Source organism: Symphodus melops (genome assembly GCF_947650265.1).
Source record: "Symphodus melops genome assembly, chromosome: 10".
NCBI lineage: Eukaryota > Metazoa > Chordata > Actinopteri > Labriformes > Labridae > Symphodus > Symphodus melops.
In genome coordinates this window covers 8,537,855-8,565,546 of record NC_136700.1, presented here as the reverse complement: position 1 = coordinate 8,565,546, position 27,692 = coordinate 8,537,855, and the positions used below count along the sequence as shown (strand labels likewise).

General features: G+C 40.9%; 1 protein-coding gene across 1 annotated transcript; it reads left to right on the top strand.

The window, feature by feature from the left end:
* Positions 1-1,009: 1,009 nt before the first annotated feature.
* arhgap32a (Rho GTPase activating protein 32a) lies at positions 1,010-26,830 on the top strand. The gene is made up of 22 exons (XM_079353410.1): positions 1,010-1,428; positions 7,053-7,166; positions 8,040-8,145; positions 9,411-9,502; positions 9,769-9,853; positions 13,159-13,245; positions 13,846-13,986; positions 14,182-14,274; positions 15,186-15,308; positions 15,408-15,485; positions 17,492-17,573; positions 17,696-17,845; positions 19,083-19,185; positions 19,917-20,061; positions 20,411-20,493; positions 20,911-21,018; positions 21,153-21,298; positions 21,393-21,606; positions 22,173-22,321; positions 22,518-22,592; positions 22,691-23,365; positions 23,540-26,830. The coding sequence occupies exons 2-22, from the start codon at positions 7,078-7,080 to the stop codon at positions 25,792-25,794; spliced, it is 5,079 nt and encodes a 1,692-aa protein (XP_079209536.1). The 5' UTR covers positions 1,010-1,428; positions 7,053-7,077; the 3' UTR covers positions 25,795-26,830.
* Positions 26,831-27,692: the final 862 nt, after the last annotated feature.

Sequence of the window (27,692 nt, the reverse complement as noted above, 5' to 3'; positions counted from 1 at the left end):
AAAGATTAATATTTTAACCTCCCCAACTCTGCTGTCTCAATACAAAGGTTAAGAAATAACTAGTGTGGCAACTGAGCCGAACCATGAAAAGCAAATAGCATGAAAGAGGATGAGGTATGTCAGAATGACCTTTGTGCTTTTATTCAAAACTCCCCGTGGCAGACTGAAAAACAAACAAATGAGTAGCCATTTGCATTTACCTGAGAAAAATGAAAATGTGTTACTCCTTGAACTTCTCAGCTGCATGGTCTCGTAAATGCTCAGGAAGCTGCAATTCTTTTTACATCTATTAATCTTGATTATATTTTGTGTTCTGTTCACAATGACAAGCTACTCATCTAAGAAACTCTACTTTAGAGGGATTATTGTCATTGCCAAAACATGATTGTTTTTCAAATGATCAACATACACTAAAAAGTGTAAATATCTTTCACTATTTTCTAAATTTTCTCTTTTTTTACGTTCACTGGTTTATATATTTTGAACTTTGGACTTGCTAGCTCTTGTTCCCAGTCTTTATGTCACACCAAGCAATCTTTTTCCTGCCTATAGCTTCATATTTCAATAAAAGGTCGGCCTATAATGTAACCAAATGCTTTCCCAAAACGTGAAATTGTTGCTTTATGTAACAGGAACCAATATTTTGTGGTAGGCTATACTTAATTGCTACATAACAGAATGATATTTTAAATTGGTTTATCCCAAAATCTTTTGTATGCTTAAAAAAAACGTTTCTTTTTTAGCAGGCTAATGCTAATATATGTTGCTGCGACCATAAAGCAATAATGAAATGGGGAATTCGGTCTTACAGTGAAGTACAAGAGTTATAGCTAAATTTCGCAATATCTGCTTCAGTTGACAAGCACAATAAGATGATATATGAGAATGAAGTGATTTGCACACCAGGTTTCACTCTCACTGCTACCACCCCACCTACACTATGGTTATGTAATTCAGTACCAGGCATTACCTAACACGATACAATTTGCCAGATGGGGCTCTTAAAGCTGGGGAATATTATCAAAACGGGGCTCTATGCATACTCTCACGCCTGCCTCCCATTCGGGTCCTTGACATTGAAAAGGTCTGGGAAACCCTGGGGCTAAATTATCCCAGGCGCAGGCACGGAACCAGTTGTGCGCGCTCCCGGTGGCGAGTGCAGATTCTCAGCAGTCAGTCAGACAGTCGCGTTTCTTCGGGATGACTCCCACACTGCCTCAGCGATGTCGCACCCCAGTATAGATTTTAATCCAAAAAACCATCTACCTCAGATGATCGGCTGGAGCCTGCGAGTGTGCGTGTATGCGTGTGTGTGTCCGAGATGAGCGATTATGCAGTGCAATGCTGACAGCATGTTTCCTCGTCGAGAAGCTCCGCGCTGTGCAGCATAGAGGAGGCAGCAGAGTGGAACAACGTGCACAGTTACAGGTAGGCTGTTGGAACTGGGATTGTCTCTAAAATACCACGTTGCCTTAGACACAAGAAGGCTGCTGTTTAACCTGCTGTCACTGACCTGAAGGTGTCATCATTACACCTGATCCAGGAGGGGTTTTTTTATTTCAATTCCTCAGCCAGTCGTGTACCGAAAAAGGGACTGTGTGTGTGTGTGTGTGTGTGCGCGTGTGTGCGTGCGTGTGTGCGCGCGCGTGTCTGTGTGTGCGTGTGTACACAGTGGGTGTGGGTGTGGGCCCAACAGGTCAGAGTACACTTTTAGTAAACTTTTCCCTTCTACTGGTTTCCAATTCAGTTCGTGTATTTGGTTGTTAGAAGGACTGCCTTAAGAGTGATTGCATCACAAGTCCTGAAAACAGATCTGAGTTTAGCAGTGAAGAGGATTCGGGTGCTGTTCTGTCCAAGGATTCTTTGTAATATCGTGGGTGTTAAAATAAAGATGTGTTTTATCTTCTGCAATACAGTGCACGCCTTAGATTGTTCTTTGGTCTAAATTAGAGGTGATGATCAAACTGGTGATTTGTGAAGTTACTGCTCTGCTTAATGCATGATAGTCTGCTGTAAGGCCTCTGTCAAGTCATTGTACAAAATAGTAGTTAGGCTACATATTAGCCTTAGCATCTAGGTTTAACAGTTGATGAAATATTTAAATGTTTTTTCAAAGTCAAAAATATCAATCTGCTATTGCCACTTCATGCTGAATGATTTGATTTGACAGTTAACTCAAGAAGACTCACTCACCAAAGTAGTCGATCAAAATAAAATGTTGTGTCACCAATACTAACAAAAAACAGTGCTTGCGTTTGTGTTCCAAGGTGTGAGGAAGAAATAATCGAGGTATCTGAGAAGCCCTGCCTCATATTGTAAGGGACAACATGATAGGTCCACTTTTGGTAAGAGATTATATAATACAGTCTGTTACTACAATGCAGTAAATCTCAAACACATACAAACACGTCTCTTCTGGATCAAAGTGGTTATAGTGGCATGGGTATTGTTTTGGAATGTATTATACTGGAGGGTTCACAGTGATGTTGTAGTACAGAGGAGTTTTATTAGCATGGCGGCAAAAGAATCACTGAACCACTGTCCTTTCCCAGAATTATTTGCCCTATATTGCAAGATTGTCTCTTATTTTGTATTTTTAGCGAATCATTAATCCATGTTAGTGGAAGGGTATTTGCGCTTAAAATAGAAGGGTCTTTAGTTCACCGTAAGGCTTACAGGAGGTGACAGATCGGCTTGTTGATTAAATATTTGTGTCTTTGTTGTGTACAACTTAATCGCCCTGCTGTTCATCCCGCTCTTGTGCCCTTCATCTGGGATCACTGTGCGACTCTGAAGGTTGCAGGACAAAGATTGAGCGTGTGAGATGAAATAAAGTTAATCTCACTCTGGTCGATTTCAAGAAGATTAAAGGGTCAAATGACTCCACCTCCTCCTCCTCTTCCCTCAAAGAGTGACATGAGTGATAAAGCTACAATAAGGAGTGGAAATAAAAAAAAATAAAAAATGTTATCCATTTTGATCAACTGAGCGAGCAGCTGCAGATTTGGTGTCTGAATCCTGCAAGGTGGAGGAGCACTGACGTCATCGCCTCAGGCAGATGTTGACGATGATGTGTCGAAGCTTGTGTTGGTCTATGGTTTTGTCCAAGGCCTCATTTCCATCCTCGTGCCACCTCATCCTCAGGCTGGAGGAGCATCAAGTCACGATGGACGGGAAAGAGGTTACCATGGCAACCGTGGGCTCTTCTCTACTGCGTCTCTGGCTTGTGTTCACTGCAATCCAAGGCTCAGAGAAAGAGAGAGAGAGAGAAGAACATGAGACCAACTTTCGCCTTCATTTGCAGCACTGTCAAGATGTTTTAATTTATCAGTATCTAGAAGCGTAAAAGCAATTTATGCCACTTGACATTGTAAATGAAAAGAATCCCCCGTTGTGAGATTTATTGTCTGACCATGAAGTTTCCATCAGCTTATTTCAGCTTTTCTTTTTTTTTTTTCCTTTTCTTGAGGGGGAGCGGGTGTTCGTCCACAACTCCACTGTTTTGGTTCACTGTCACAGCTCCCATCTGCATTCTCTTCATTTACTTTACTTGACAAAGTAGCTGTAAACCTTTCAAGCACTTTACAACCAGACAGACAAGACTGGACTAATAGTTGCTGAAAATAGTGGCACATTTTGCAGCTGAGGAGTTAGATCTTTCCCACAGTAGTTTGTGGAGATCAGAATTGGAGCTTAGAGTACGAGGAACAACGTTCAAAACTCGCTTTGATATGTGTGCTCATATTTATTTGTGCACATACAGTTTTCTTTCCCGTCCTCCTCCTCGTCTTCCTTTCCTCTTTTTGTTCGTGAAGAAGAAGCTGTGACTCATTTAGTTGCATCTGCTGTGTGTTTATATGGACAAACATGTAGGAAGCAATTTTTCATGTTAACACTCTTGCTGAAACAGCTTGCGAGATTGTGTAGGCTGCCCTATTTTTTTTTCACGAAAGCGCCATGTAGGCCATCTGATACCAGGGCAACATCCTCCTGCGCTGCTTCATTCTCATGACATCAGAGAAACGTGTGTCTCTCTCTGCTTTAAAGTGTGTCTGACAGGTAGAAGAGCATCTTTATAGTTACATCTGGAAGAGGTTTTGCATGAATACGACTGACGGAGAGGTAGTCGAAACCGGAAGGAATATTTCTGCTTGATTAACAGCAGCTGTGGGTGAACATAAAACAGATTTCAGACATTGTGTGTCACCTGATTTGACTTTGTTCTATTTTTCTAGCCTGTAATACTGCACAGAGTGTCTGCATGTTCCACCCATTTTTCTCTGTCACGGTCAATGACACACACCTTGCAAGATCACCTCTAAAGTCATGTTTTTTTCTTTTTTTTTTTTTTTTTTTTTCACAATAATGTCAGCACAGTCTTATTATAGCTTAAACTATTTAGAGCATCTCCAAAATAGTATTCGTTTAAAGTGCAGTGGTGCTGCCTTTAAGAGCGCCAACGTGTTAATATGTGGCTCTCTGTTGTCTTCAGCTCTTTTTCAGCAGTCTTTTGGTTGCAAACAAAGGCTTTTTTTTGGGGCCTTTGTAATTTCAAGTACAGCATGTTCATATACTTGAAAAGACTCGCTCCCTGTCTGATGTGGTATAATCAGCAAGGTCAGGCATTGTACCGTGTACCATATGACATTTGTTTTATCATTGACTGCACACAGCAACTGGGAATCTTTGCCCTCCATTAGCACCACATAACCACAATATTGTGAACGAGTTAGAGATAATCATAACCTAGATGTCTGTTGAATCATCCTGCATATTTTACCCATATTAAAACGCACTAATTGTGTTACAAGTACTCCTATCATTCTGGTTCTGCATAATTATGTGACACACTGCTTATTCCTCTTTCCCAGCACTGTTTCCATAGGTACCTCATGTGGCACTTCTCAAAAGTACATTTGTTTTTTTGTCAGTGTAAGCTTTCCTATAGCAAGGTGATAGTGTCTATTAGAGAGGAGATACTCTATGAGATGAGGGTAGAGTGGAGACCGATGTGGCATGTATTCGCATTCATGTCTCTCTGCTCACATTCTGCTGAGTCAGAGGGTTCTGTGGAAGTCCGTCAACAGCAACTCAATGAGGCTGCGGGCCAGAGAGGCTGGTGGGAAACTTCACTTCTCCCATTGTTGATGATGAATCTTCTTGCTACCCTGTTTTTGTGCCTTCTTGTTACTGTTTACCACTAATCAGCCACAAACATTTAAGTTGTACTGGGGGGGGGGGGGGGGGGGGGAGTGTGGTTTCGCCTCATCAGGACATTCCTACGTTTCCTCTGTTTACAGTACATAGAGATAGAAGTAGTAAACATGGAGTGTGGTAAAGGGCGAGAGTAAAAGGGGCTGCTCCGGTGTCAGTCTTCTCATGGATTACGTTTTTTCAGTATATTAAAATATATGGGCCAGTGTAAGACTTTTAAGCTGTGCAATTTTAGTTCTATTTTTAATACTGTATATCAAGGATTATAATATTTATACAGCCTGTCACTGCCAGACCTATTTTCAAGTGCAAACCTGGAACCTATGAGTTTTTTGTTGGGTTTTTTTTGTCACCAAACCCCCCCCCCCCCCGGTTGCTTCAACAAGTTGGATTTATGACACACGAGGTTACATAGTGGGAGACTAGTTTGAACATCTTATTCATTTGGTGTCTACTGTGCAACAATAACGTTTCGCATGCAAATACTTAGAAGACTTTTGTTAACCAAACTATTTGTGAGTTGTCTTGCAGCTCGTTTCATACCCACCTGACTTAGAGCTTTTCACTTCAACGGTGGCCATCTTGGTTGCATCAGTGGTGCTCCTCTATATAGGAGATGTCATATCTCACATTAAACCCCACAATAGATTACAGATTGAGATCGGCCATACTATGGATAGGCTGGCAGAATACCTGTCTGTCGGCTAAGAGACACATCTGTCTAAGCATATAACAGATTAACTGGTAACATTATTAGTTTGAAATGATTATAAAACTCAGACTAAGCGCTCAAAACCACACACAAAAAAACTAAATAACAAGTTTACAAAAAAGTATATATAGCCAGTACTTCCTGATATGGAGCACTACTTGGCCCTGGGTTTTCTGTTTGCCTGTGAGTTAGCAGTAATCTGATTAAACACAGGGTTATGCGCCGTGTAAGCAAGGCGGTGCAGTAGTGATGTCTCATTGTTGCCCCCAGCAAGACAGCTGACAGCTTGAGTTAGCATGTACTCGCTGTGCCTGAATGAATTCACTCCCACAGTCCAAAGACAAGCAGGTTAGGAAGACAATGTGGCTCAAAATAACATGTGGATGTCTAAAGGGTTTGAAGGGTTTTTTCCCCTCTGGAATAAGGACAGATTGGTGCCATGTGAGCGCAACATAAACTCAAAGTCTTAAGACTTCATTTTGGCCAAGCCCCCTCCAAAAGAGAGGGCCAAAAGATTAGATCATAACAAGAACACATTTAGTTGATGTCATGTTTGAAACATACAGGTTTGCAGTTGATAAAATGTGGATCTGGGATTAAAGTGTTTTTTTGTTTTTTTAATACTCTTTTTAATAAAGACAAAATTATTTGGTCAATTTACCACTCTGAAAAAACATCCTGGTTTGAGCTGTTTTCATAATGTAAAACAAGTCCTAGAAAACACGAGAGTTAAACATCTGCATATGTTAAACAGGGACCAATTCTGAAGATGCTATGACAATCTTGACTCTTCCTTTAGGAAAATAGGAGTACATTTTTGTTTCCAGCTAAAACCTGTCAGTGCTGTGCTTCTTACAAAGCTGATATTCTCATGAAACTATCCCATGAATTTGCAGCCTGACATGCATTCACTAAAGCAGCCCCTGGCGCTGTAGCATGATGTCATTACAGATTACAGTCTGGGCTATCTTGATTGTAGCCTTGAGAGTCACACGTCACTGCAACCTCAAGTGGGTTGACGTCTGGCGGCATTATTGCATCGGACTCTCCCTCACGTCCCCTCCTCTTAAAACCACCCACCAATCCTCGCTCTCTTTCTATCCCTCCCACTCACGTTTCTGTACAGCGGGCTGTTGCAGTCAGGCAGCATCATGGAGGCTGGATGTGTGGTTGCCGCGGTGATTGAGAATGCTGCCTCAGGACCCCAGGGTGAACCAGGAAGTAGTGACCTCCTTGAAGGGTAAGTTACTCTTGTTTTTTGAGCTTCATGTAAGCTGATCAGAATTGTGTAAAGTCATATAGATATAAAGGAAGAGATGTATGTGTACATGTGATTGCATGTAAATTGTACACATGCACTAATGTGGGAGTGGTGTGAAGTTAGCTCAAATAAATGACCCTGTTCTCAGAGAGAACATTTCTTCCTGTTTAAGCCTCACCAACTCCTTAGCTTAGTGCATTTCCTTTCAGTTTCTATCATGCCTTTGTTATCATCTCTGTCACTGTGAATTACATGAATTAAACTGCGTGCGAGTGTTCTTGGCTCCATATTCTGATCATAACGCTGAATCCCTGTGACAAATCAGAGGCCTCTGCCCCTTCTCTCTTTGTAGCACATAAAAGTTGAGCTGAATGCACCTCAGCCTCCACTCCCGAGAACGTTGAGTCACATTTTAAGTGACGGTTTTGTGAAGCACTCCCTTGTGGGTGCATTGCCTTTATGACGTTCTGAATAGAGAAGCATTGCTTTCCTGAGTGCATACAAAAGACACCAGGGCTTTTTGTTGACCCTTTCCATCAAGTGAGATGCTACCATTTTGTTAAGATTTGTTCCCATCCTGAGGTATACCATATTTCCTTGTGTTTTATGAACACCTTTCTCTCCTAGAATAATGAAAGAACAAGATGTTTTTTGGGCCACATCTATGCAGTGTCATGATTTAAGACACATATTGGGATTTATCCTTCTCAATTGCTCCCTCTGGTGTTTAAAAAAAACAAAAAAAAACTACAGGTATTTGAAAACATCAGACTGCACTGATGTTGGCATTAGGACATGCTACCTTTCCTGTACTTAAACAACTTGTATGTGCTTGATTGTGCTTTTGTGCAGAGAGTTGCTACAGACTACTGACCTGGACAAAGACGATGCCTTACCTCATGCCATCAACAATTATCCTCCACTAGAAAAACAGCCACAGGAGACATCCACTGCCATGGTACACACCCACATACGCACATTCTCCTTTTTTGTTTCAGCTCCTTGTTTGTGTATGATATCCACATTGTGATGTCATCACCAAATGATGTCACTGGGGCGGGGCCTTAAAGCAATCAGTAATCACACAAAGGCAGGTGTGAGCAGGTATTCTGCTACCTCACCATCCGGTTAGAATGAAATTGAGGTGGTATGTTTGAAAGCTGCAAGTGTAAAGATGTTGCAAAAATATTGTGACATAGTGTTGTCATCAGCCCTTCCCCTCACTTAACATCTGTGTTCTCTACTTTATGTAATAATAATCCTCCACAGGGGCTACTTTACATCAGTGCCATCCTGTTAGAATGAATATCTTGTGGATGTTTGACAAAATATCCGAGTTGTGGTTTCTGTTCTCATGCATTAAACAAAGATAATTCCATGATCTAAAGTATTACAATATAAACAAAACAGCATTGAGCTAAATGTTACAATATATTCCTATTATATTAATGAAGAATCCCTATCAAAAGATAGCATAAATGTGTTCACGTCAAATTAAATTACTTAGAAAAGAGCATGACATAGCTTTAAAGGAGCTAAATAGCATAGGATGCTATTAGCATAACATAGCAAAATGTTGATCATAAACTAACAGTATGTTGTTGCACAAATTAACCCCATGAATACCAAAACATGGCTTAAATACGGAAGGAAAGAAAAGCAAAACTTGGGGAATGACATACCATTAGCATAAAATGTTTAGCATTTGATAGCTTGAAAAAGTAAAGTAATACCTAGCTAAACATAACTTAGCAGAGAAGGTAAAAACTTTACAGTGGTTAAGTAGCAGCAGACACATTTAGCATATACATAATCTGAAAAAGCTTAATGTTGCATAAAAGTACAGGAATAGTCAGCATTACAAACCATTATCATACTGTAAAAAAGCTACATGCAATTTCCATGACAATACATTACAATTAGCGTGAGCATAGCTTAAAACCCCATTAGCTTAATATTTATTAAATTAGGTTTTTAAATAAGTACCGCAAAAACCAGAGGCATAATACAAGCATAAGATTAATATTAAATAATACAGCAATAATATAACATAAGCACACTCATCTGCACTTTTATGTGTAAGAAGTGTAAGTTCTGTGTACATTTTGCTGCATTACCAGCTTTTCAGGGATAAACCCAATACCTCTCGACTTTAATCTATTCTCCATCAGTTGTCTGCTGTCTGACTGACAGTTATTGATCTCTGCTTTCTCTGTTGTGCAGGTGAAGAGTGATGATATCACTGAGCTACCAGCTGAGCCCCTCCTGCGCTCCTGCGTCAGCACGGCAAGCATGAAGGTCAAGAACGTGAAGAAGTAGGTGCTCTTTGTGAAAGGCTTGCTGCTATTATAGGCTGTAAAACAGGCCTCTTATCCAGGCCAGGGAAATGAGGACCTGTAAAGTGTTGGGCGCGGCACAGACAGACAGTCTGCTGCATCTCTAACCATGTTCCCTCACACATAGGTCTAATCTCTCTCTCTCTTTTCCTTCTTTTGCTTAGCTTTTCTCTCCATCATGGTGTCAGTGTGGTGAATACTGATGAGCTTCCATTGTGTTTTTTTTTTCTTTTCTTTTTTTTAAGGCTGACATTCCCTCGAGGTCACTTCCCCAGGTTGGAAGAGTGTGCCCATTTCCACTATGAGACTGTTGACTTTGGCAACGTTCAGGTAAGCACTAAAAATACTTACTCTTTGACTCTCCTGCAGCAGAGAGTTACTATGTTTAGTAAGTGTGTCTTTGGCTCGAGTTCAGTGGACATTTGGGTGAATTGCTCCTAAAATGCACAAGTGTTGTGATGCAATGTGGCAGTTGGATCAATACTTATTTCTTTTCATACCTGCCCTGTCCTACTATATCTACTGACATTTCCTTTTTTGGCAGTGTCACTGTAAAGCTTTAATTGTACCATTTTAGAGCTATAAAACATTTATTTGTGCACATATGCATAAACTATTACATTGTAATCTAAAACAGCCCCTTTTTCCTAATAAATACATGATGATAGAAGAGCAGTGTGTTAATCCTTGTGATTACTGAGTATTAATGTTAGACTCTGTAAACCTGTGAACCCGCCTCATTAAGTTTATAGAGCATAGTCAGTCAGTGAGTAAGTACAGTTGTTTTCCAGGAATTTTTGTAGTGACTTGTTTTGAAATTGAAAAACCTGTTCTGACAAACCGAAAGGGGTTGTGATAAAGAACTCTGACGGTTAAAACCGGTTTGCAGAAATTGTTATTATGTAAACTATTTCAACAATATAAAAACCAATTGTTATAATAACTTTTTTTCACATACACTGCTCTTTTGATACTGCGACCCCTCTGGGTGTAAGGTTGGATTCTCACCTTTTTAAAGTTTCTCATCAGTCATTGGTTAGAGACAAAAAAATTTCTCCTGACTCCTAAGGATGAGTCCTAATGAACTGATAAACACATCGTCATTTCTGGTTATCTTTGGATAACTATATCATTTAGCGTTGTATTTGCGAACTTGTTAGCTCACACAGTCACATTAGCATGTATATATGTGAAGTATTTTTTTCTGGTGTTCATTTTGTCTTATAAATAAGAGTGCAAATTGCAAACATTAACTGCAAAAAAAAAAAAAAGTTTTAAACATCTGTGATCATATCATGCAATGACATACAAAAAACCTTTAGAAATATTGACTCAGCAAAAATTGGATTTGCTGCATTGATCAATGATCATTTAAAGCTGTGAATGAATAGTCTTACTCATTCTTGACTGCAATTGGTTGTTATCAGTCTGGTTCATCATGTGTAGTTCATTCTTTTCTCCACCAGAGCGCAGTAGTCGACTCTATGCATACAGAAGCTGCTGCTGTAGCTCACCACAAAGAGTGCCTGAGCATGCATGCTGTAGGGCTGTATTTCTGACATGTAGCATTAATGGACTACAGTGAAGTGAGCTGGACAAAACTTTAATCCAAGGATCCTGTCAGTCAGATGGGTTAATGTCCCGCTGTGGTTGCTGTGACTGAGATTGCTCCATCAGTACAGTGAGGGCAAGTGGAGCAGAATAACAGTCTCAGTGACCTTGAAAAGGTCCACAGGGAGAAGAAAAGCCGAGCTGAACTAGAAGAGAAATATGAGTCTGGGGAGACGGTGACACTGAAAGCAATGTCTGTACATATACAAACAGTTGACATAAATCCCTATAATGTGATGCTATTCTCTATGCTATTTTTGATATTTTTGCACTCAGATTTAGTCAGGGAATAGATTTTTGTTGTATCTTCCATAAAACATTTGAGGCGGCAGGAAGGGGAGTGTACTGATCCTGGTTCATGTATCCTAATCACAGAATAGCACAACAAGGACGGCAGAACGCCTCTGTCTGCAGCCTCCCAGACTGATCCCTCTCCAGATTAGCTCCAGTCTCGCCTTGAGCGTGGAATGAATGGGAATAGTTTTGAAATGAAGCAGGGTCGTCTATCTCTCTCATGCAGCCTTGCCTCTTTGATGGATGAGCTTGAGCGTCTGTGTGTGCCAGTTGAGCCCATTTACTGCCAAACCCCCCTTTTTGTCACTGGAGAAAGCGGAGTGGTTGAGAGAGAAAAAGAGGGGGAGGGGGGAGAATGCAGGAGAGGAGAGGGAGGAGGAGGGGGAAGAGATGGAAACATGCATGCTGGATTGGGGGTAAAACACACAGTGGGAAGCATCCTTTTTTTTTTCATATTTCCTGCTTTGAAAAGAGCAGCGAGCGCGTGGTGATCCAAAGCCGTGTGAATGAGCGTTTTACGTAAGGCGGCAGGGGAAGAAGGAGCGGCATTTAAACTCTGCTACCCTCAGCAAAGATTTGGTTTGTTTGAGAAGCTCACAGAGTCCAGGACTGCGGTCATACACAAAGGAAGAGCCACAGCCTCCAGCTGCAAAAGGATGTCTGAGATGCTTTAGTGTCAGGTAACCTGCATATGTGAATGATTTACGTATTTATTTCAGCTTCTGGTGCCAGATGTTTGTAATTAAAGGATATTATGCTGGTATTTTTTGGAGCAGAGGGTTAGAATCTGAGCTGTATTAGCATGTTTTCTTTCAAAAGGAGTAGCCAGTAAGCTGTAAGCCTCCAAGGTTCCTGGTTGGTATGATCTTACTTCCCATCATGCATGTGGCCTCATGGACCAGCATCAGCACCTAATTCAGAGGCTGAGTTTGGGCTATTTTGTTAAACAAATCCTTGCATTGAATAAGAGCTCTTTTGCCGTGACTTTTAAAGACTAGTTGTTCTGAGTGTGCACTCATTGTCAGCCTGGTTTGCATTTGTGTTACTGACTAGCATTAACTAGGTCGCTGTGTGTTGTGTAACAGGACATCCAGATGAGTTGCTAACAGTTAAAAATAACCAGAAGTTTCTTCGGCTTTCAGACCTTTGAAGTCTCCCCTACAGTAACGTCTGTCAATGTATTCCCAAAGTCCTTCAGGGCTTTGATCATTTCAGTTTTTAGGGCATATGGAATATTGGGGAGAGGGAAGATGAGGAAGAAAGCTAAAAGTGCCCCGCCTCCAAGCACAGATTTTCTTTCTCAGCTTATGTATTATACATTTCATACTGCAGGATTTATGGTCAAATGAGAATATGCTTCTCAACCATGCTGGTGGCACAGAAAATAAACTGTGCTCCTTATATTCCTTAAAAAGAGGTGTTAGTAAGGACATTTGTCTGAATTCTGAGAGATCTTTTTTTTTCTATATGATATTTGTTTTAAAATGTTAGCCTGTGACTTTTTTAAGCAGTACTTTGTTACTTTTTAGGTTTTTTTTTATTTTTTACTTTAACTAGCTTGCTCAGTGCAAAAGAGGTTTTACTTTTTAATGGAAAAATGGGGTTGGACATGATGTTCAGGTCACACACACGTAGAGTTTGTTGTATTACACGCACATCTATTATTCAGAATGTGGGCCCTCTCAATATTAAAACTCAGCCATCTCTTTTTTTGTTCTTTCCTCTCATAGTTGTCATTTGCAGAGGGGCAGAGTGAAGGACCGAAGACTGGTCTGGACTCCAAAGAGCTGGTCTTTCTGGTCCAGATCACTTGCCAGGTAACATCACAATCAATATATAGGGAAAAATAGATTCATTAGTATCGTATCGAAAATATAGTCAACAAATCACTATGGGGAAAAAAACAACAAAACCAGCTAAAACTGCCAAAGACATGCTCAATGCTCACTAACCTGAACACCAAGTCATAATGGTTAATTGAGAAAACAACTTTGAAGTCTAGTAATTCTGCTGTAGAATAACAGCCTTATATCAAGTAGACAGACAAGGATCCATAAAGGATTGGGTAACTGCACACATTTAACCAAACAGGTAATGGTCTTCTTCTAATTCAAAGGGCAACCTTGACAGGTTTTTGAAATATGAAATACTGTAAAAGCTTTCCTATTCCTAATCATTACATACTCTGCTATTACATACATACTATTTTTATCTATTTTAATTGTTTGCACTGTGTGATTTTCTTCTGCTATCCTGCTTTGCTGCTGTAACACTGTAAATTTCTCCGCTCGCGAGATGAATAAAGGATTATCTCATCTGTCTTATCTTATCTCTTAGGTATTCATTTTAAAATGTCCAAGGCTTAAGATGATTGTTTTGTCTCTACTTTTATGAACGCTTTCTGTTTTCTTTGTTAGGGTCGAAATTGGCTGGTAAAGAGGTTCTACGAAGACTTCCGTGTGCTTGACAAACACCTGCACCTGTGTATCTATGACCGCCGTTACTCACAACTCACTGAGCTGCCACGCAATGACACATTGAAGGACACTGTTGAAGAGGTAATCAAAGCTACTCCTCCAGTATCTAAAAGTTTTATTATTTTTGTTATTCAATTTTGATGATCTCTTTGTCACTTGGCTTAATTTCTTAAAAAGCTGAACGACAAAGAGTTACAAATGTTTGTTGTTGCATGTTCTGCTAATCCTAAAATATTAGATGCTACTAAATGTTGACAATCTTCGTGTCTCCATCAGTCAATCACAAAGATGTTAGCCACCTATCTCTCCCGCTTCTCCGCCATCGCTGACAACAAGATCAACTGTGGTCCAGTCCTCACATGGATGGAGGTATCTTCTCGTCAGCTGTTTGCTCTTACCTACTGTCACTTATTCAGCCTCGAGAGAAGACCCCATTAAGTCATTTCAATATTTAATACTCACTGTTAATATTTAAGTGGTTCAGTTAAAGGAACATTCAGACTGAAAATAAGCCATATTTAGCTGATGCCAGTTGATGAAATTGTCTGTTAGATGAAAACACTGGCTATGCAGCCCTACAGTAAATGCCTACAAAAGTAATTATTATTATTACATTTTTAAAGAACCGAACAAACGTAGAACAAAACAAGCAAACACTGGCCCACACACACACATATTCAAACAGAAAAGGTCCTTTTGAAGATGGTGGAGAATTCAAGTCCGGAGTAGGTCTTGTAGGGTTTCCAAGTCTGTGCGAAAATGTTGGACTTATGGTGCATCTGGCAGGTTAGATAATCAAGGTTGAGAAAGTCCAAAACAGTCCTTTGCCGCTGAGTCCTGGAGGGAGAAATCAGAAATCCAATTAGCCAGCATACATTTCCTAGCACAGAAAGTAAGCATTCTGTTTAATGTAATATTGTGTTTACCAGTTACAACAGGGTCAAATAAACCAAGCAGTAAAAATATAGGATTATTACTTATATTGACTGAGAGAATTTTATTGACTTCAAGTCCAATCATATGCCAAAATTGTTGCATTTTTGATCATGACCAAAAGCAATGTGTGAGGGTACCAATTTCAGTCCTACATTTTAAACACAAAGGTGATGAGTCAGGTTTGAATTTATTTTGTAAATATGTAGGGCTGTTTTAACAGTTGAAATAAAGAGAGAGCAGCTGTTTGTAGGCTTCGGGTCAAATTTGGGACATTTCAGAACAAGAAAACATTTTTTTTTTTTTTTTTTTTTTTTAAATTAAGTCTCACTTCATTTTTTTTCCAGATTGACAACAAGGGGAACCATCTGTTAGTCTCTGAGGAAGCCTCAATCAATGTCCCTGCCATCGCTGCTGCCCACGTCACCAAACGTTACACAGCGCAGGCCACAGATGAGTTAACCTTCGAGGTCAGTTATATTTCAGATCCAATCATAATGCTTTCCCCCCCCCCCCTCTTTTGCATGGGATGATAATTTATTCTTTTCATCCCACTCTGTGTAATGCAGGTTGGGGACATTGTGTCAGTTATTGACATGCCTCCTAAAGAAGACACAGGCTGGTGGAGAGGAAAACATGGATTTCAGGTACACCATTGTTTGTTCTTCATTTACATTGGGCTCCTAACAATTAAATAGCAAGTGAAAAGTCCATTATGTTTAGAGAGAACAACTTGTCCCCTCTTCCAGTGATAAAGTGGTGAGGCAAAACTCTGTTTCAGGATTTAGTTACGAGGCACATTACTGAAGGAAACAACGAGTAAACAGGGTTTGTTTATGTTTGTGATATTGATTGATTTATTTATTAAAGAGATTATTGTTTGGAGGAAAGTGAGTAGAGTAGAATTCTGGGCTGAGAGAGTTTAAAGTGACCTTCAGGGAAGTGTTGAGGGTCTGAGTAGAACCCTGGCTGATCCCTTCTAGGCCTGTAGCCTCTGTTCATATGACCAGGCTTTCCCAACCTTGGGTTCCTGGCCCCATGTGGGGTCGCATGGAATTCAAATGGGGTCACCTGAATGTTTTATTTAGCGATTAATGAAATATTGTATACATGAAACTACATTGAACAAAGGCTACTGTCGGCCATGGCCAATGTTACAACAAGAAACTTGCAGAGTCTCTGTCCGTCTGTCATTCTGCAGAAAGCTCATCCCAGCTTTTCTTCCTCTGTCCACAATAACAAACACTCAAAAGCCCGAATGTGGTTTTAAAGGAATGTTTACTTGCAAAGCAATAGAAACAACTCTTACATGATTTAAAAACAAGTTATTTTAGCAAATTGCTGTACCTGTGTTTTGGATGAGTTTTGTGAATTCAAAGTGAGGTCACAAGATCACAAAATGGTCAGCAACTACTGCACTAGGTTATCCCGCGTCCCGAGAGATTTGAATGCCAGACTCCGATGGTGTGTGGAGCTGTAGAGGGTTGTGAAGCAAAGAAGGATTGCTCCACTACTGCCACCAGTGTTGTTAGACATGAAGGAGGATGAGACAAGCGTACACATCATGACTCAACCACATTCTTTGGAAGAGTTTACAAATGTTTGCCAGCTGAAACAAACGGCTCCTACTTAGATAAAGTATTGCAATTAATCCAATTTACATGTTAATTATTTTTAAAATACATGCCCGAAAAATTCTGTGGTTAGTTTGTTTTTTGCTTCATGGAAAAAAATAACCCAACTCAAACATTAAGTGCTTTTGAAAAGAAGGTTCCTAGCTAGCAGCTAAATGAAACTACAGGGGTTTGGATGGGACATGAATCATCATCAGCTAAAATCTAGAAGCTTAGCAGAGAATATATTCAAGTCATGCAACAGCAGTGAAGTTTTATAATGGCTTTACTGTTAGCTTATCTTATTTCTTCAAGGTTCATATTCATTTAAGAATAAAGGTGCAATTACTTTGTAAGGTCAAGTAGTAGAACATATTTTTAAAAATGAGCTTGCCACAGTGCTAATGTTTTCTGCTTGATCCAAATTCTAATGGTAAAAAATAATTTAGCATTTTGGCATAGGACAACGCATATTTTAACTTCCAAGCTGGACAAACAAATTCATTGTACAGTGCTCTTTTAATCAAAACACTAGCTTCCTTTCAATTACTTTGAGGTATGAAAGCAAATTTAGCTGTCCCCCCCAAGGCACATGTGATTAAATACATTGATGTAACTGTCCCAAATTTCAAGTCTGTATTGAAGAAAAGGAAAATGTTTTTTTGAAAAAAATATGAAGAGTAAAAATACCTGTTGTTTATTACACGTGTGTGAAAAGACATCTATACATGGGAACAGAAGACTTCAATACTGCATCATCCAAATGTCTGTTTAATCCCATACTAACAGTTGAGGAAGTTTTTATCAGGAATATATGAGTTTAGTTCTTGTTTTTAAAAATTCAATAGAAGCTAGTTTGTCCTTGCGGTTGGGAGACACCTTAAAATGCTTTTCACAAACCTTCTGTTTTCAGCCCGAGGCAGCATGTACCCTCATGCTTACTGACCTATTTCTGAACCTTCCCGAACACCCCCACTGGTCTTTTGAACTTACAAGTGTTATCAACGTCTGTGTCTCTCCTCTCCTCTCTACTTTGGCAGGTTGGTTTCTTCCCCTGCGACTGTGTTGAGCTGATAAATGACAAGATTCCCCCCAGCGTTCAAAGCTCTGTGCCAAAGCCAGGTACTCTCCGGCGTTTGTCTGTCCGTCTCAAGCTTAATGATTTCTTTAAGTCTTGCTCTGGGTATGTGAGACAGATGGATTTAAAGTAGCTGTTATATCTTTGTGTGTGTCATCTTAATCAGTGTGTAAGAAGCATGGGAAGCTGGTAACCTTCCTGAGGACCTTTATGAAGTCTCGACCACCGCCTCAGAAACTGCGGCAGCGTGGGATCCTCAGAGAGAGAGTGTTTGGCTGTGACTTGGGGGAACATCTCCACAACGCAGGACATGAAGGTACATTTCTCCCACAATGTCTTCTTTTTTTCCCCTCCATATCCTCTCTGTTATTTTCCATCGTGTCATCCTTACCTGCTGGCAATTCACACTGAAATATCACACAGTGTACCCACAAGATGGAATTACCTCGTGAAGCTGCTGTTGTATAGCCGAATTGTGATACATTGCTGTGAATTGAGTCCATGGTGTGAATAATTGTGTTATGTAGGACAGCAAGCTGTTCCTCCGCAGAGATCTTTGTAGATCTGTGTTTATAAGCTGACTTGATATTATATGAATTGAAATGTTCAATGTTATTAATGCATTTTAGATTATTAAAATATAATGCAGAACACATTGCCTCTGTGGTCAAGTGACACATCGTGTTAAGGTTATGTTTACCTTTCAACATGGTTGTCTCCGGTTGTTCATGTCTATGTCTTGCACATGCTACCATAAAGGACACTCTGAAGTCATATCATCTGTGTTATCAATGTAGTTCACAGTCTGCAATTTAAAAATCAATTCATTCAATAATTCACCAGAATTTTCACGACACTATTTTTAACCATCAAAAAAGGAAGCTATCGAGATGCGTAAGTCTCTCATAGTAACTGTGATTTGAAGCTTTCATCTTATCCATTAAAGTCCTGGCCAAAGCCTTTTTTTGTGGCTTAAGGTCTGAAAGTAATGAGCTGTGATCATTGTCTTTGAATTTAAAGTTCAAGTAAAAAGCCCTGAAGACAAAATGTAACTCAAGTGAGAGTTTTCAACTTTGATTCTTAAAGAATCAAATATTTTTGATGAATGGCCCCGTTGAGTGTAACTCCAACCTAGTAGACAAAGGGTTACCTTGCTGAAAACTTTTTTTGGATAAAGAGTCGGCACAATAAGACGTTCAGAATTGTCAGTATTGCGTTTTGACCACAGAAGCTGAGCAGTTGCAGTGCACCCCGACACGGAGGTTTTGGAAGCCCCTCAGAGTATAACTAATTCTACATGACCTCAAAAGCCTCTGCATTTTTCTAATAAGCTCCACCACCAGAAATGTTTGGAAAAATCGACAGAAGTTAGAACGCATAAAGGTTTTAAGATGAATCCAGAGCTGGCTAAACAATTAAGCTTCCATGTCCAGGACATTGCGACCAGCGTGCGCGTTCGCTCTGTTTTAATTTAGACTGCAGTACCGATTTTAAACGTTAGTTGTCATGGGTTACATATTGCTTCTTTAACGTTTTGTCTCTGTATCCTGCAGTCCCACAGGTTGTAAAGAGCTGTGCTGACTTCATCGAGAAACATGGAGTCGTGGATGGAATATACAGACTATCTGGAATCTCCTCGAACATTCAGAAACTGAGGTTTGTACCCATGTTGTGAATCAAGTTTAGAGGAAAGGCTTTGTGTAACACTTTGCATGATTGGAAACAAACTCTGACAAGTTATCTGTTTTTGTTTGGCTTAAAGGACTGACACTGCTGTAATAAGAAATACGCAAAGTATTGGTAAAAAAAAAAAAAAAGCAACAACTGTGTACCTCAGCATTAACATGATGGATTTTGCTCTCCGAGTTTTTTTTGTTTTTTTTTGTATGAATTGAGCTGCATCCTCTGAAATCCATCAAACACAAATTGCCTCCAGCTGTGCAGCCTTGAATACCCGTAATGATTTTTTCATCTAATCTATGCCTGCCAGGAGGAATTAATGAAACAAACTCTCACTCGCAGATAAATTGGGAGGCTTGTAATACGATTGGGTGTTGACAGCCCATCAAAAAGGATTTTCTCACATGAAAAACTCCTTGACACATCACATGGTGGTGCTATAGGCAATAATAAGTATGTGATGGCGAGTTAAAACTTCTCCCAATTTACACTTTTTAAGGGTACTGAAGGGCCTTTTTTCTGCACGTGTCCCAGCTCACTTGTGATACTATCAGAAGATGTACAACCTGGAGTTGTTCTAAATTTAAAGATATCTACTTAAAGGTAGTTTCAAATGTCACTGTTGCTGTGTTGTCATGCTGACAGATGGGCGGTTGGATGACTCCCACTTTATTCTATATCTTTGTCTTCATTCTTTCACCCTCTAGGCATGAGTTTGACTCAGAACAGATCCCAGACCTGACCAGGGACGTCTTCAGACAGGATATACACTCAGTGGGCTCCCTTTGTAAGCTGTACTTCAGAGAGCTGCCAAACCCTCTGCTCACCTATCAGCTCTACGACAGATTCTCTGTAAGAATTGAAGCGACAGTGGAACTGGGGCAAAGACTTATGCTTGGGATAAGCATTGAGTGGAGAACAATCTGGGTGCCTAGGACAAATTTCTGATTACACCATAGCAATTAAAAAAGTAAAGAAACAATGTACATTTTAAGCTCTCTTTAAGTGCTACAAAAATGAGGTCATTGCAATATTGGGAGCTTTTCAAGAACAGCGGGGGTTCATGCTAAAACCGAATGGCAGATTAAATGAGCAAAAAACACTGACTGCTTTGAATATGAAAGAGAGCAGGACTGTTTAAAGCAAGCCCCTCTGCTGTTATTATCAACCCTCTCAGCGATGTGCTCTTTATCCTCCACAGGATGCTGTGTCTGCAGCCACAGATGAGGAGAGGCTGGTCAAAATCCACAATGTCATTCAGCAACTGCCTCCTCCACACTACAGGTCAGGATTAAAGCTCACTGTTGCACCCTGGTGGCCTTAAAGGGGACTGTATGATTTCTAGAAAAGGGAGTGCAGCTTCCCAACAGCATACAAGGTCAATTTTGAAGATGTGGTGTGTTTTTAGTTACTTACTTTATCTTATTTACATTTCCCTTATATGTGAAGCAAAGTTTTGAATAGGTGCTGAAAATGTAAGTCTGATAACATCCATGTAAAGCCTAAAATTAAAGTTATGCACAGCCTTTTATATTTACATCTAAGAAAAGGGACATTAATCTAATTTGAAAGGGCTGAATTCACCAGTGGCTCACCGGGATAAAACTGTAACCTTGTTACCTTGTGACCTTGTTTGCTTCCAAAGAGAAATGTTTTGAGGGTGAAGTTTTACATTACAATTGAACCTGTCTTTATTTACAGGACTCTGGAGTACCTCATGAGACACCTCTCCCACCTAGCCACCTTCAGCTCCATCACCAACATGCACACTAAAAACCTGGCCATTGTCTGGGCGCCTAACCTCCTCAGGTTTGCTATCATTATGCAGGCTGCATGCAAACGGAATCAGATGGCCGCTAGTGTTTCTATGACAGTGAACTGGAGCACGTCTCTCTGGTGCAGAACTGTGAAATAGGTTGTGTTGTACTGTAACTGTGTTTCAGGTCCAGACAGATCGAGTCGGCCTGTTTTAGCGGCACAGCAGCCTTCATGGAGGTGCGGATCCAGTCTGTGGTGGTGGAGTTCATCCTCAATAACACCGAGGCTCTCTTCAGTCCTAAACTCAATGCCATCATACGGGAAAGCACAGGTTGGTAAATGTGGAACAAAACAACACATACATGCCACCTGTTTTGAGATGATATATGTACATCTCTTATATGCTTTTAATGCCCTCTGTTTAGGTAACAACACCTTATCCAGACCTAAATCCTTGCTAGTCTGCTCCCCATCCACAAAGTTACTGTCTCTTGAGGAGGCTCAGGCTCGCACTCAGGCACACCTCAACTCCCCAACCACAGCGCCCTCCCTGACCCCCAGTGACTACATCGAGGTCGGGGAGGGACCCGGAGCTCTGCTTGGCAAGTTCCACACAGTCATCGAGATCCCCATGGAGAGGTAGATCCTTTTATGGTTCCTACATGTCAAGTATTATACATGTTCACATGCTTTATGAGGAAACAATTAGTTTCATATTTAAGTTATTGAAATAGTTCTGCTTAGTGGTGTATTTGATTGATCATGTTTTATAATGCAGAAAAATAAGTCTACCAGGTCATTAATACATTTTTTTTTATTGTTTATTATTCATTAAAGTACTGAATTCAGACAATAACAAAACATGTGATAACATAACTACATAACATACACACACATACACATAACATAACTACCCTTGTTAAAATGTTAAAATTTGTTTTTTGTTTTTATTAAAGCTTAGAAAATTGGAGCGGGGGGGGGTTTAGGGACAAAAAAAAAGTGTTGTACATTAAATTTTACATACATAGCTTTTTGAATTGGTACCCTGAAATTGCACTAACCTAACATTTAGCCAGTGTGAAATAAAACGATTATCAAAAAAAGGGTTGCAATTTAAAATGCATTAGTTAAGATGATATACTGGAACTGGCACTTTTGTTAGACCACACAAGTGTTGAAGATGATTCTTTTTTTCTGTGTTGAAGCACTAAGCGGCCTCCTGCTAAATCTAAGAAGTCTCCAGTGGGGAACTGGCTCTCGTTTTTCCACCTAGGCAAGTCTCAGTCTGTATCCAAACGTAAACTGAAGCGTCACCCCAGCGAGCCTAACGAGATAAAGAGCATCGCACTGCCAGGTCAGCTCACTGCTGCTGTCTCACAGCCAGACAACTTCTTCACTTGCATGTTTCAAAGCTTGTGTCTGGATTTTATTTTTATTTTTTTCTGTTAAATCCAAACATGGTAGTTTATTCCAGCTGGACTTGTTATGTGCTCTTGTGCATAAAGACTCCTTTTATTGAGAAAAGCAATTTGCTATGACAACAATTGCAGGTGGAAGAGGAGATAGTGGCACGTTGCGCTCCACCAAAAGTGAAGAATCTCTCACATCTTTGCACAATGTGGAAGGTAATTTGTCTTTAAAATCGTACAATTTCCAACCAGAAGATGGTTCCCCTCTCAGATATTTTTAGACTCAAATGTGCATTCATTTATTTCCATCCCAGGGGAACCCCCGAGTTACCGCCGGCGCAGACCTCGTTCAACAACCGAGGCCCATTCTGCCATCAGTAAAGATGACCTACGCAAACCGTCAAGTAGAGATGGCCCTAAAACACACCCATTGAATGAAAGTCATGATGGTGCTGATCGGTTCCGCAGCACAGCATATATTTCGCCTCCACACCAAGAAGACGATCTTGATCTTTGTCCTCCTGCTGCAGGCATTTTTAGTTTGGACTTTGACCCCATGTCTTTTCAGTTTAGCCCACCCTCAGGGACACCTGGGTTGCGACACAACACAGATGGAACTAAATGGAGGAAGAGTGCAGGGTGCTCAAGTGAATCAGAGCCCATTTCCTCTCCGAACAACAACATTAGCTGCCCTCAGTCTCCAGATATTAGTCCTGTTCTTGGTAAAAATGCAAAGAAGATTACCTCCAAGCCACTTTCCCCAAAACTCAGGAAGAAATCTTTTAAAGCCCAAGCAGATTATTTGAATGCATCTGCCACTCCTCCACCTCTTCCTTCCTCCTCTCCTCCTTTGGAGAAGTATGAAGCTCCACTGATAGATGGAAAAGAACAGAGAGGACCCTACCCGCACTGCAGCCCACTCAGCACAGCGAGCCAAGCATCAGCCCTGACTGACCTCAGTCAGTCTGCACAGAATCTGCCTGATCCAGGTCAGTACCACTTCTCTTTAACATCATACACATTCGCTACATATAGTTAGAATATATTTAAAGAATGCACTCTGTAGTTTCTTATGAAAGCTTTTGTGTCTTTCCCCATCATGTCTTACCATAGCTTTGTTTGTCCTGTCATACTGTAGCGTTGTTTGTCTTATCCCTCCCCAGGAACAGATAGACTTATGAGTTCAGTATCTGTTCTCCCTCCTCACCCTCCCTTGACGAGTGCTGCCCGCAAGTTGGCTTTGGCTCTCGCGGAATCTGCCCAGAAGGCAAGTATTGGTTCCCAGAGAAGGAAAAACATCCCGTCACACCCTCTCCAGAGACAAGAAGCTGCTTATGCTGAGGAGAGACCTTCCCGGCCTTCAGTTCTGGATCTTAAACTCTATCCCCAGGAGTACTTCAGCCCTCATTCCCCCTCTGTTTCCAAGTGGCAAACATCAGTGCACAGCCCTGTGGAGAGCCACTGCTGCCCTCATCCAGTTCATTTCATGCCTGCTCACCTTGACCCAGAGCTGTTACAAACTACTGACAGACAAGAGAGCATGTGCAATTTCACCCCTAACGTGAGTCCACTCGGGTCAGGGAGCTTGGACGGAGGCAGTGCAGAGAGAAGGGACCACAGAGACCTCAGAGATGTTACACAAGCAGAACCCACCTTCCATAGTGTTGGCGTTTCAACACCAACCCAACTTGCCTGCTCAGAGGAGAGCCCGTCAACTTCTCCCGTATATGTGAACACCGACGCAATCAATGTATTTAACTTCCGTGCTATTCTGGCAGAGACCTCCATGCCTGCCTCGATCGAGGAGGTCCGTTCACGTCCTTTACAGCCCTCCTACCATCACTACAACACAGAGGACGACAGACCTTTGGGCCTTGTTGAGGATTTCTACAGTCATCATCCTCAGCAGCATTATCATCATCAGCCATATCAAACTGGACGAATGCCTACTCATTACTCCCCTCGGCCCAGTGCTTTGCCACATCACCTTATGGGGCCCAAGAGTTTGTACAGGCAGTCCTCTGAAGGTCGCTACAGCAGTTTAGGATTACGACACCCTTTGTCACCTCAGTTACGTTACCATAGAGGGGAGCACCTTATCAGGGGCTCCCACAGACAACAAGGACAATGGCAGAGGTCGGAAGATAGAATAGTCCGCCACCCGGCAATTCGCAGGGCTCGCTCCTTCCATGCCCCCCAGATTAGTCACTACGAGCTCGCAGAGACAGAAGTGCTGCCCCCTGACACCATGTTTTACGTCGAGCAGACAGCAAGCCAGGAGGCACCCTATCAGAGGCTGATTCAGACCGGCATCCAGCCTGTCAAGTCACACTTAGAGAACCCACAGTCCGACTATCCTTACAACCCATATCCTGATATGAGCCAAGTAGATGTCACCCGCTGTTACGTAGAGCCAAGCCGGCAACGTGGTGTCCAACACAGTCAGTCATACTCTGTGCAGTCATCAAGGGAAGGGGGGCAATCAGATTACTACAACTACTCTCCACAGCGTGCGACTCCTACGAACAGGGAGCTTTACATAAAGAGCAGGGACACTGTGGTTTACGAGGCAAGAGATGCTGAAGTATTTGAAAGAGTCATATATCAACCAGTCAAGCAGGAGAGCAAATCCAGACATAAAAATACTCGTCCAGTTGTGTCACCTCTGGAGAGCCCTGAATCACCGACCGATGCAAGAAGCAGAGACATAATACACACAAGAAGCAAGTCAGATCCTGGGAACGCCTGCCTCCTCTCCACAAGCAGGGAAGAAAAAGAAAATGTTGCGGTTGACACAAGCCCAACTTCCCTGAGGTGTCATCAGGATGATCTTGAGGTCATTAGGCAGCAGTATAGGCACCGGTCAAGTGCTGATCCTGGGAAGTCCAGGCAGTGTCACATCCAAGAGAGATCCTCAAGGCAGCCGCCTCTTCGCAAAGTCCCCTCACTTCCAGAAAGAGGCTGTGCCAATGTCAAGAATATCGAGCACAATGACAGAAGCCAAACACGAGGTCCCGACCACGATCGACTTATGAGGACCAATGCGATCAACAGCTTCTCTGGTCTAATGAAACCTGGCATCCTTAGGAGACCAGGAAGGTCGCAGAGCACCAGGGAACATCGACACTACTATCATCACGCCAAATCCCCTCAAGATCCTGAACATCTTGGATCCTTTTCTTCTCAGCCCACCAGAAGGACTCAGAGCACTAAAGTCAGGCCCACACAATATGACCACATGGAGGGGTATTACCCAGCGCCAAGACCTAAAACCACAAGATCCGGTAAAGCCGTGGCCGGATATTTGCCAGGCCCAGGCTGCATGTCTCCTCGCGGGCAGAGATTTCTGTCCAATGCTCTGGGTCATGATGCTTTTTATCATGCTGCACTGAGATCAGAGGCTGGGGTCTACGAATGATTCTGACCACTGGTTTTATCTGACTCTACATTGGGGCCAAAGGAGAACAGCACTTTATCCTCTGCCAGACCAACAAACTGTTGTGTTGAAAGTGTTTGCTGTAACATTCAGGAGCTGCAAAAAAGTGTGAAGTGAGCCTGCTGCTGGAAATCATACTGTCCCCACACTGGTAGTTTCATATTTTGCAAGTTTTTTGGGGAGCTCGAAGACTAAATGCGAACCATATGCAGACAGTGTCTTAAATGTAGGGTTTTGAAAGTAACCGTAAGAGAGGCATGTTTGAAAAATTTGCTGGCTTATATATTTTATTTAATGTCGAAAACAACATGAAATGAAAACTGAAGTACTTGGTTCTATTGATGTGGTTTCAGTGTAGGAATGTGTATAAATAAACATTCATTTTAAATGTATTATATTTGTATAAACAACACAGCTAACATGTGGCAAATGTACTGTAAATCTTGTTTTCTATTCTAGTCTGCTCAGACTTCAACAAGCACTTTTGATGAAAACTGTGTATGAAACACATTGTCTTAATGTGGTGTACATGCAGCCTCTTGATATACAGTATCTATTTTTTCTGTAAAAAAAAAAAAAGCTTGCTTTGAATCATTGTTGATTACTAAATTAGCACTTTTCAAGAGTTAAAATGGAGTAAGACCTTGTGGTTTCTAACTTTTCACTTTTTCTTTATCACACATTGTAATGCAATCTTAAAATAACAATGAGTGCTATGATATCAGTTAAGGTCAAAGCTACTGTGGCTAAATATGCTAGTTATACAGTAAATGCAAATGAGCTTATTCGGTAAAGTGTATTTTGTATGGCATTGTGGTTTTGTCACTAAATAAACATTTCTTTCCTCTTTTAGGGAACTTTTAACAATGTGTTGTTTTAAATAAAATATGATGTTTTATTCATTCAAGAAGCTATTTCAACTCCTAACATGTAGATGAGGATATTCTGTGAAGACATGTTAAAATGCATTATTTTAGTATGAGTCTGAAAAAATAAAGCTATATTATATCATTGATAAGTTTGTTGAACTCTTCTGTCATTGTTATAGTTTATCTGTAAGTTTACACCCATTTAAATATCCAATAGATCTAAATCTATCATAGGCCCATTTGACTTTTAAAACCAGGCCACCAGGCTCTGATAGCTAGCCCTCAATGCAAAGGGACTAGCTATCAGAGATTCAGGTTTGTTATGCAAACCTGTTGACTATAGGGTTTTCAAGCACACTTACTTTTGCTTCTGGCTAAACAATCATTGCATATTGCCCATATGTTAGCTACAATGTATGCAAACTCATTTAGCATGCAGTCCACAGATGCATCTACTCTCCACCAGGTGGCACTGTAGCACTGCAAGCATGCCGAAGCTCCTATTCCAGCCAACAGATCACAGACCTTTCTTTTCTTCTCAGGCAACTCTCTTCAGAAGCATTGCAGAGCACCTCGAATATTATGTTGTTTGTAATGCTGTTGGTTTTCAATTGAGGTTTTTTTTTTTTTTTTTTTTTTTTACAATTAAATGGTGTCTTGGCTGTAGAAACATTTTTTTGAATTTGATAGATCTTCCAGTTGACTGTGTTTCCAGCTGTAGATTATAATATGATATGAAAATGAGTGAGACGACTCCTAGCACAACATACGCCTGTTGCTATAGAAAGCCAGTTCAATCAGGGTTTCAAGTGAGTTGAGTGGCTTGAGGATAATCAGAGGGAATCAGCCAAGGTTGTCCAAAGTGCCTCAGGGAATTGTTGCTTTGTAAAAAAAAAAAAAAATTATTAGTGTTACCCCCGCCTCTTCCAGATCAAAACATCCTCCCATTCACAGCTGACTGAAAGGCTCGGTCTGTGGTGAAAAACCATTAAGAGAGCCTCAGAACTCAGA

Bases quoted from the DNA above. Each gene is read 5' to 3' on its own strand.
- arhgap32a (XM_079353410.1), top strand. From the start codon at position 7,078: ATGGAGGCTGGATGTGTGGTTGCCGCGGTGATTGAGAATGCTGCCTCA. The intron at 13,987-14,181 runs GTAATCAAAGCT...TGTCTCCATCAG, and splicing joins TGAAGGACACTGTTGAAGAG to TCAATCACAAAGATGTTAGC. The intron at 17,846-19,082 runs GTACATTTCTCC...TGTATCCTGCAG, and splicing joins CCACAACGCAGGACATGAAG to TCCCACAGGTTGTAAAGAGC.